The 10194-nt window shown below is 39.5% G+C and overlaps 1 protein-coding gene across 1 annotated transcript; it reads left to right on the top strand.

Moving 5' to 3' along the window:
• Window positions 1–446: 446 nt before the first annotated feature.
• Window positions 447–9961, top strand: tmem267.S (transmembrane protein 267 S homeolog). Its single transcript, XM_018244498.2, has 3 exons — window positions 447–617; window positions 7083–7455; window positions 9260–9961. The coding sequence occupies exons 2-3, from the start codon at window positions 7144–7146 to the stop codon at window positions 9593–9595; spliced, it is 648 nt and encodes a 215-aa protein (XP_018099987.1). The 5' UTR covers window positions 447–617; window positions 7083–7143; the 3' UTR covers window positions 9596–9961.
• Window positions 9962–10194: the final 233 nt, after the last annotated feature.

Genomic DNA, 10194 nt, shown 5'->3' with positions numbered 1-10194 from the left:
ATTTTGGCACTGGCAACCAGATTGCAGAAATTGCAAACTAGAAAGCTGCTGAATAAAAAGCTAAATGACTCAAAAACCTCAAATGATAAAAAATGAAAACCAATTGCAAATTGTCTCAGAATATCCCTCTCTACATCATACTAAAAGTTATCTCAAAGGAGAACTGACCCTTTAAAGATTTCAAAGAAAGGCGCAAAGTGTAAATCCCTGATCAATTGAGTGACAGTTTTCAGCCAATAATTCGTTTCCCAGGGATCCCAGTGAGGTGAGAGAGCCTGATGGAAATACCCTGCATGTCCACCATAGACCCGCCCCTGCTATGACTCTTCAGGACCAAGGAAAGCACGACACATTGGCGCAATAACGTAACGCTCTATCCAGTCAGGAGAAGCAGAAAGGGGCGGGGTCTCGTTGGCGTGTCCGAGCTTTCATAAACAGAAGCCTCAGCCCAGTGGGCGTGTCTTAGAGTAGCTCCGCCCTGTTGTGCTTGACGCAGCGAATCCCGGAAGAGAAGCGGCTGCTGCCTGTCATTGAGTGGAGCTGCAGGTGGGGGAGAGCAGTGAGATGCATCGAGGAGCCGGCCGCGCACTGACTCTCCCAGGGACTGACAAATGGAGGTAAGTGCTCAGCGTTCTGCTCATTAGTCTTTAATATTCAGCAGTGTGCTGCATTGTTATTCTTATAACACCCATCCCTGTGCCTTTTCCTCTGCACTGCTGCTTCTCTCTGCTGAAACAATGTAGCAGAAGTCAGTGTTGCTTCCCAGGTCAGCAGCCTTTGCTACATTCTCTCACAAGTCACAATCACCAGGGAATGGAGAGGGGCAGACGCTGCTACAGTTACTTTATCATGTAGTTGTTTCTGTTGGGTTTATATGCCCTTTAACAAGAGATCTCATTTCGCTGACACTCTGGGAAGTTTTTTCTTATTTTCATTTTTTTAGAATTCATTTGAGTTGCTTAAAATAAAGGGCCAGGGATTTAGTACATTTGCTGTTGTTCAACTGCAACTCTGAGCATCCCCTTGAAATGTAGCAGCTGGAGGGTTGAAGGGTGAACGCAGCTGATTTAATCCACATGGAACCTCGCAAGCTCTGCCTTTTATTATTTTGATTGGCAGTTTAGTTTCCCCTGAACAGGACAGGCCACTGTCAGTGTATGTAACCTTAGAGGGGTTGTTCAGCTTTAAGTTAAGTTTAAGTATGATGTAGAGAGTGATATTCTGAGTAGGGATGCACCAAATCCACTATTTGGGATTCTGCGAATCCTTGATGAAAGAATCCGCCAAATACCGAACCAAATCCTAATTTGCATATGTAAATTAGGGACAGGAAAGGAAAAAGTGGAAAAAATTACACTTTTGTGATGAAAAGTCACATGATTTCCCTACCCACCCCTAATGTACATATGCAAATTCGGTTCGGCCATGCACAAGGATTCGGCCGAATCCGAATCCTGCTGAAAAAGGCAGAATCCTGAACCAAATCCTGGATTCGGTGCATCCCTATTTCTGAGTCAATTTGCAATTGGTTTTCATTTTTTATTGTTTGTGGTTTTTGAGTTATTTAGCTTTTTATTCATCAGTTTGCTGGTTGCTAGGGTTCAAATTGCCCTAGCAACCATGCACTGATTTAAATAAGAGACTGGCATATAAATAGTAGAGAACCTGAATAGCAAGATGAGTAATAAAAAGTAGCAATAAAAATACATTTGTAGCCTTACAGAGCATTTGTTTTTTTTTAGATGGGGTCAGTGACCCCCATTTGAAAGCTGGAAAGAGTCGGAAGAAGGAGGCAAATGATTAAAAAAATGATAGAAAATAAATAATATATAAATAATATAGACCAATTGAAAAGTTGCTTAGAATCGGCCCTTCTATAACATACAAAAAGTTAACTTAAAGGGATCCTGACATGTTTTTTTCAAAACGCATAAGTTAATAGTCCAGCAGAATTCTGCACTGAAATCCATTTTTCAAAAGAGGAAACAGATTTTTTTATATTCAATTTTGAAATCTGACATGGGGCTAAATATTTTGTCAATTTCCCAGCTGCCCCTGGTCATGTGACTTGTGCCTGCACTTTAGGAGAGAAATGCTTTCTGGCAGGCTGCTGTTTTTCCTTCTCAATGTAACTGAATGTGTCTCAGTGGGACATGGGATTTTACTATTGAGTGTTGTTCTTAGATCTACCAGGCAGCTGTTATCTTGTGTTAGAGAGCTGTTATCTGGTTACCTCCCATTGTTCTTTTGTTTTACTGCTGGGGGGAAAGGGAGGGGGTGATATCAGTCCAACTTGCAGTACAGCAGTAAAGAGTGACTGAAGTTTATACGAGCACAAGTCACATGACTGGGGGCAGCTGGGAAATTGACAATATGTCTAGCCCCATGTCAGATTTCAAAATTGAATATAAAAAAAATTCTGTTTGCTCTTTTTAGAAATGGATTTCAGTGCAGAATTCTGCTGGAGCAGCACTATTAACTGATTCATTTTGAAAAATAAAATTTTTCCATGACAGTATCCCTTTAAAGGTGAACAGCCCCTTTAACCTGATAAATTCAAGCTTTCACTTTTTGCAACAAAGAAGTGCTGCGGCGGTATTTTTTTTCCTGCCTGTAAGCTCTTGTGCCTCAGCTTGTGGGGTTCTGCTCTCTATAAACAGGACAATCTCTGACAAAGCGTCACATTTAAAGGAATTGTTCAGTGTAAAAATAAAAACTGGGTAAATAGATAGGCTGTGCAAAATAAAAAATGTTTCTAATATAGTTAGTTAGCCAAAAATGTAATGTATAAAGGCTGGAGTGATTTGATGTGTAACATATCAGTCTGAACACTACTTTCTGCTTTTCAGCTCTCTTGGTTTACACTGACTGGTAACCCTGGCTACCAGGCAGTAACCAATCAGAGACTTGAGGGGGGGCTACATGGGTCATATCTGTTGCTTTTGAATCTGAGCTGAATGCTGAGGATCAATTACAAACTCACTGAACAGAAATGTCCCATGTGGCCCCCCTTCAAGTCGCTGACTAACTCAGAGTTAGAGAGCTGAAAAGCAGGAAGTAGTGTTCTGGTTATTATGTTACACATCCAGTCACTCCAGCCTTTATACATTACATTTTTGCCTAACTAACTATATTAGAAACATTTTTTATTTTGCACAGCCTATCTATTTACACAGCGAATCCATACAGCGGAGAATTACTTAAACAGGGGGGCTCACTACTGGGAATATATTGGGTAAAACACACTTTTTATTTATTACAAATTTCATATTACTTATTACATATTAAGAAAACTGGATATAGCAGCAATGTGTTAGGGGTGGCATCAATCCATTTGTTTCACTAAAGGTAAAGATAATAAAACATTTAATTGAGTACCCGGTTACTGTAAAAAATACTGAATCCCTAAAGTGGCTGATGCACGGTGTCATCCATAATGAACTAGCACTGCTAATTTGCATATGCAAATTAGGAGTGGAGTGGAAAATCGCGTGACTTTTTGTCACAAAACAAGGAAGTAAAAAATGTCCCCCCTTCCCACTGCAAATTAGGATTCTGTTCGGTATTCGGCCATATCTTTTGCAAAGGATTCGGGGGTTTGGCCAATCCAAAATAGTGAATTCGGTGCATCCCTACCTGATTTTAAGTTTTCCCTCATTTTACATTGTTGTTTTCTTGTCCCACCTATATATTATGCATAATTCATTTCCCTGATTTTACATTTTCCTGGATTTTACACCATTTTTTTATGGTCCACTGAAAAACATAAAAATTGTGGGTTCTACTGTGTTTATGTCCATATAAATTACGTGTTCTGATCCCAGAGGCGGAGAAGCAGTTCCTGTGTAGTACCTGAAGGTTAATAGAAAAGTGGTTGTGTATGTGACGTCCATCAAGGGAATATATATATATATATATATATATATATATATATATATATATATATATATATATATTTAGCAGAGAATAAATTGCCACTGATTCAACTAGCAGTGCAGTGACTCAGCTGGGGGGGAGGCTTATGAAAAGAGCAGGCGGCATCTCTGATGGCTCTGACCTTGAGCAAGGATTGCACTTACTTACATCAGTGGTCACAGCATTACTATGGGAGGGGGGAGAGCTGTAGGCAGGAGAATGGAAATTAAACAAGGGATAGGCCACTGGAAAGGGGCTGCGTCTGTTGCTAGCAGGTGGGGTTGGGATGCCCAAGCTTGTTAAAGGAAAACTATACCCCAAAATGAACACTTAAGCAGCAGATTTATATCCTATTAAGTGGCATATTAAAGAATCGTATCAAACTGGAATATATATTTAAGTAAATCTTGCCCTTTTACATCTCTTGCCTTGAGCCACCATTTTGTGATGGTCTGTGTGCTGCCTCAGAGATCACCTGACCAGAAATACTGCAGCTCTAACTGTAACAGGAAGTGTTGAAGCAAAAGACACAACTCTGTCTGTTAATTGGCTTGTGTGACCTAACAAGTATGGTTCGTTGGTATGTTTGTGTGCACAGTGAATCATACTATCCCATTTTTAAAATGGCAGTTTTCTATTTATGATTACCCAATGACACATACTACTAGAAAAGTATATTATTATGAAAATGGTTTATTTACATGAAGCAGGGTTTTACATATGAGCTGTTTCATGCAATATCTTTTTATAGAGACCTACATTGTTTGAGGGGTATAGTTTTCCTTTAAAGGAAATGTTTAGTATAAAAATAACACTGGGTAAATAGGCTGTGCCAAATAAAAAATGTTTCTAATATAGTTAGTTAGCCAAAAATGTAATGTATAAAGGCTGGGGTGACTGGATGTCTAACATAATAGCCTGAACACTACTTCCTGCTTTTCAGCTCTCTTTGTTTCCACTGATTGGTTACCAGTCAGCAACCAATCAGTGACTTGACGGAGGGGCACATGGGTCATAACTGTTGCTTTTGAATCTGAGCTGAATGCTGAGAATCAATTGCAAACTCACAGAACAGTTATGTCCCATGTGGCCCCCCTTATAGTCACTGACTAACTCAGAGTTAGAGAGAAGCAGGAAGTAGTGTTCTGACTATTATGTTACACACCCAGTCCCTCCAGTCTTTATACATTACATTTTTGGCTAACTAACTATATTAGAAACATTTTTTATAATGCACAGCCTATCTATTTACCTAGTTTTTATTTTTATACTGAACTGATCCTTTAAAACAGTACTGGCAACACCAGTGTCACATATCGGCCTTATAGGGCTCCATTTTGTATCTGCAGGCAGCTTTCTGACTCTCCAACTGTTCCGATTTGATACGTCTGTTGACACATTTGTGAGACACACCAGCAACAAATGTATCATTTAGTAACAATTTTATATAGATAGATAGATAGAGAGAGAGAGAGAGAGATATAGAGAGAGATATAGATAGATAGAGAGATAGAGAGAGATATAGAGATATAGATATATATAGATATATAGATATATAGATAGATAGATAGATAGATAGATATAAACATTGGCGAAGCTCAGTAGGGGCTTAAAGGGCTTGTTCACTTTCCAGCAAATTTTTTCAGTTCAGTTGCTTTCTCAGATAGTTCAGCAGATATAAAGACTTTCATTTATTTTATACTTGTGGGTGTTTTTTTTTCCTAATATTAAAGTTAAAATTTCTGATTCTTTTCCCCTTTTCTTACTGAAGCAGCTTGTGGGGGGGGGGTGCTGACTCTTTAACTGTTCTGAATTGATACATTTAGTTGATCTATTTCTTATCTTTGTCCCTGCTGAGCAGAATCCCTGAGTTTCATTAAAGGGATACTATCATGGGAAAAACATTTATTTCAAAATGAATCAGTTAATAGTGCCGCTCCAGCAGAATTCTGCACTGAAATCCATTTCTTAAAAGAGCAAACAGATTTTTTTTATATTCAATTTTGAAATCTGACATGGGGCTAGACATTTTGTCAGTTTCCCAGCTGCCCCAAGTAGTGAATTCCCCCTACAATGTCTGGTGAGTTTAATAGAGTGAGCTCTAATACATCTTCTAGGCAAAAGGAGCCCCCCTATAAGATATATTGGATCTAACTGTCAATGAATATCTGACACCCAACTGCTGCATGAAGAGAAAATGAAGTGAAACAGATGCTGAGAGAGAGAGAGAGAGGAATAGTGAAGATGAACTTGGTTATTTCAGACACAATTCAGAATATTTAATTGATGGCATTTAGAAAGTTTCTTATTTCATTATGCTGAAGCTTATATTAAATTTTCATTTTCTCGATAGTTCCCCTTTAAGTTATTTTTTTGCAGGAAGCTTTTTGGTGTTTAGAGGCCCAGATTTGGGCGGTTTGGCTGATATCACCCGACTGGACACACACACATATATATATATATATATATATATATATATATATATATATATATATATATATATATATATATATAGACAAATACAAGATTCCTCTGCACTCAACCCATTATCAATATATTTAAGACAGAGACATTTTGTGCATACTGCTACTGAAAAATGCCTTACCCTTTAAACAAAACAGGGATTGTTTGTCCATATATTGCAATATATTTAAGCTGGCCAACTACGTCAAAGTCATCCCATATCTGGGAGTTTTACTTTGAAAGCAGCTAGTAAGTTGCAGGTAAAACGTATTCGTCCCTTTTATAAAATGTATAATTAAACCATAGAATTCTTAATGAATCAGATGAAAATTGAGCATAGGACTGGCCAGATATGGGATGACTTTGACGTAGTTGGCCAGCTTAAATATATTGCAATATATGGACAAACAATCCCTGTTTTGTTTAAAGGGTAAGGCATTTTTCAGTAGCAGTATGCACAAAATGTCGCTGTCTTAAATATATTGATAATGGGTTGAGTGCAGAGGAATCTTGTATTTGTCTATATGTATTTTGTGGTCACACCCTCATTGCACCCCCGCCTAATGATTTTAAAAACTAGTGGTGAGCACAACTTTCCCCTGTTTGTTATATATATATATATATATATGCAAATACATGCTGAATTGGGTGATATCAGCCAATGTTCTGCAACCATCTAACTGCTGTCCTGGAATATCTTTCAGAACCAAGCAAAGTTGCAATGGACTGGATGAAACATCCTGATACATCGCTCTCCCACGTGTCATGGCATCAGAGATGGAGAAGACTGACGCCCTCCTTCACACCTTCAGCATGGCCTCTGCACTCTCCAGTTTAGGACTTGGGCTCTTCTGCTTTGTGGCCGATAGAGTTCAGCAGGCGGCATTCATCCAGCAAAAGGATTGGCTGAGAGCACTTTCTGATAGCACCACCCACTGCGTGATAGGCATGTGGTCCTGGGCCATTGTCATTGGCTTGAGGAAGAGAAGTGACTTTTGCGAAGTGGCCCTCGCTGGTTTCTTTGCCTCGGTTATTGACCTGGATCACTTTTTCCTTGCCGGCTCTGTCTCCTTAAAGGTAAGGGAAGATCATATCCAGGTCTTCCAACAGCTTTTAAAAGTCATTTCAGTGGCATCCTCAGAAACCCTTTTTTTCCTAAATGCACCAGTGTGTCTATAACATAGTGAAAGCAATGAGTTATTTAGTTGGGAGTTTAAAGGGGAAATAAACTTATAAATAAAGTAATTTATGCTTGTATAGTTAGTATTAAAGGAGAAGGAAAGGCTAAAATTAAAGAAAGGTCTATATAAACACACCAGTAAACCAGTAATGCTGCTCTGAGTTCTCTGTGAAAAGAAACACAGCATTTCTTTCCTTCTATTGTGTACTCATGGGCTTCTGTATCAGACTTCCTGTTTTCAGCTTAAACCTCCAGGGCTAGGGCTTGAGCATGCTCAGTTTGCTCCTCCCCTCCTTGCTGTTTTCTGAGCCCAGAGCTATGAGTGAACAGGCAGTGACTCAGGCAGGAAGTGATGTCACACCAAGCTAATATGGCAGCTGCTATCCTAAACAAACAGAGAGCTTCTAGAGTTGTTTACTCAGGTATGGGAAAGCATTCTGAAGAATAAATATAATGTTATAGCTTGCACTATTGTGGCTAATCTATTGGCAATAAACTGCTTCGCTAGCTTTGCTTCTTAAATATTAGTAGTTTTACAGATCCTAAATGACACCTTGATGATGTGGGGCCTTCTCTGGTGTGTGGTGTGCTCCGCTTGTGTGTCCTTGTCCCTACTTACAAGCACCCAGGCCTTGCTGTATGGTGGTTTATACTAGGAATGCACCGAATCCACTATTTTGGATTCGGCCGAACCCCCAAATCGTTTGCAAAAGATTCGGCCGAATACCGAACCGAATCCGAATGTTCATATGCAAATTAGGAGTGTGAAGGGGAAAACATTTTTACTTCCTTGTTTTGTGACAAAAAGTCAATTTCATATGCAAATTAGGATTCGGTGCATCCCTAGTTTAAACTCCCTTGCGTGAAGCACACACATGCCGATAATACCAAGGAAATTGGGCCGTAGAGACGCATGTTTTTAGGTGTTGGAATGGACCAAGTCTCTATAGCTCTTGCAACCAACCCCAGCAACTATTCTCCCAAGTGGCTCTCATCTTTAGGAAAATCTTTCTGCCGTTTGGAGAGTGATAGTGGGTATTTCATGGTCCTCGTGGTACTGTGGTCATACCAACATGGAATGTTTATAGTTTTTACAGGGTGCAAAAATTTTCCTTAAATTCCTGTTCCTCTGTGCAGACAAAGATGTGTTGTAAGATGAACCTTAATAAAATATCGGTTGTTTTAACTATCAAGGATTTGAAGGAATAGTGCAAACACAAAGGGGCAGATTTATTAAGGGTCGAATTGAAAATTTGAATGCAATTTTTTTTATGGTCAAAACTCTCAAACTCGAATTGTGAATTATCCCGATTCGAATTTTAATTCAAATTTCGAAATTTATCACACTCTGGCCCTTTAAGAACTTGAATTTGACTATTCACCACCTAAAACCTGCCGAATTGCTGTTTAAGTCAGCGGGAGAGGTCCAGGGGTCAATTTGGAGTTGTTTGCAGCCTTCCTGACGTGAGGATTTTTTTCGGAGAAAAAAAAAATTTCATTGAGTTCTTTAAAATCAAATTCGATTTGAGTTTTTGGGTTGATTTAATTCATCTGAGTTTTAAAAATTCGATTTTTTTTTTTGATAAATTTCGGATGGTCGAATTTCAAATTTATGGGGGTTTATTTATGAATCAGAAATTTGACCTTTGATAAATGTGCCTCCCCGTGTCCATGTGTCACATTGTGCTGTCCTTTCTCTAGGCTGCTACAAACCTTCAGCGTCGCCCCCCTCTCCATTGCTCCACTCTCATTCCGGTGGTGGCCCTCACACTCAAGTTCCTCATGCAGCTCCTGAGACTTAAGGACTCCTGGTGTTTCCTTCCTTGGATGCTGTTTATATCATGGACTTCCCACCATGTTCGAGACGGAATACGCCACGGACTGTGGATCTGTCCGTTTGGAAAGACATCCCCTCTGCCTTACTGGCTCTATGTGATGATCACTGCCTCCATGCCCAGCCTGTGCTCCCTAATCATGTGTCTCACTGGAACGAGACAACTCATGACGACAAAGCACGGGATACACATCGATGTGTAACGTTAACAGATGCCTTGAAATCTCATGAATCTGAGTGTTTACAAAAACATTCTCTCACCTTTTCTCCACCCAGTTCCACCACTTTTACCTCTAGAAGACACATCACATTTATACTTCTATATGACACTGGGTACAGTTGTTGAAGCCTTAAGTAGTGTGTTCCCATTAATGGCTCATATTCAGGGTTACCTGCTGGGGGATATTAAGCTTCCTTCATCTTTATCCCATCTCCTGACATGACATTCTCTAACGGAAAAGAAGAAATTACCCTCACACACCCTGACCGTCTAATAGATATGAATCCTCGATGAAAGAGGATTGGCAACCTCAAATTCAGTATAGAAGAACAGAAGATCACCGGCACAACTGGGTAATATTAGCAGGGAAAACCCTTGCTCGTTTATTGCGGATGCAACGTTTCAGGGTGTAACCCCTTTGTCAAGCATGGGGTTACGCCCCGAAACGTTGCATCCGCAATAAACAAGCAAGGGTTTTCCCTGCTAATATTACCCAGTTGTGCCGGTGATCTTCTGTTCTTCTATGACATTCTCTAACGCCATACTGAAATATTTCACTCACATCAGTTTAGTAAAAAAAAT

This window comes from Xenopus laevis, chromosome 1S, assembly GCF_017654675.1.
Source record: "Xenopus laevis strain J_2021 chromosome 1S, Xenopus_laevis_v10.1, whole genome shotgun sequence".
NCBI classification, from domain to species: Eukaryota; Metazoa; Chordata; class Amphibia; order Anura; family Pipidae; genus Xenopus; species Xenopus laevis.
The sequence above is the reverse complement of the archived record's forward strand: the minus strand, read 5'-3'. Positions and strand labels throughout refer to the sequence as shown.

Bases quoted from the DNA above. Each gene is read 5' to 3' on its own strand.
- tmem267.S (XM_018244498.2), top strand. From the start codon at position 7,144: ATGGCATCAGAGATGGAGAAGACTGACGCCCTCCTTCACACCTTCAGC. The intron at 7,456-9,259 runs GTAAGGGAAGAT...TCCTTTCTCTAG, and splicing joins CCGGCTCTGTCTCCTTAAAG to GCTGCTACAAACCTTCAGCG.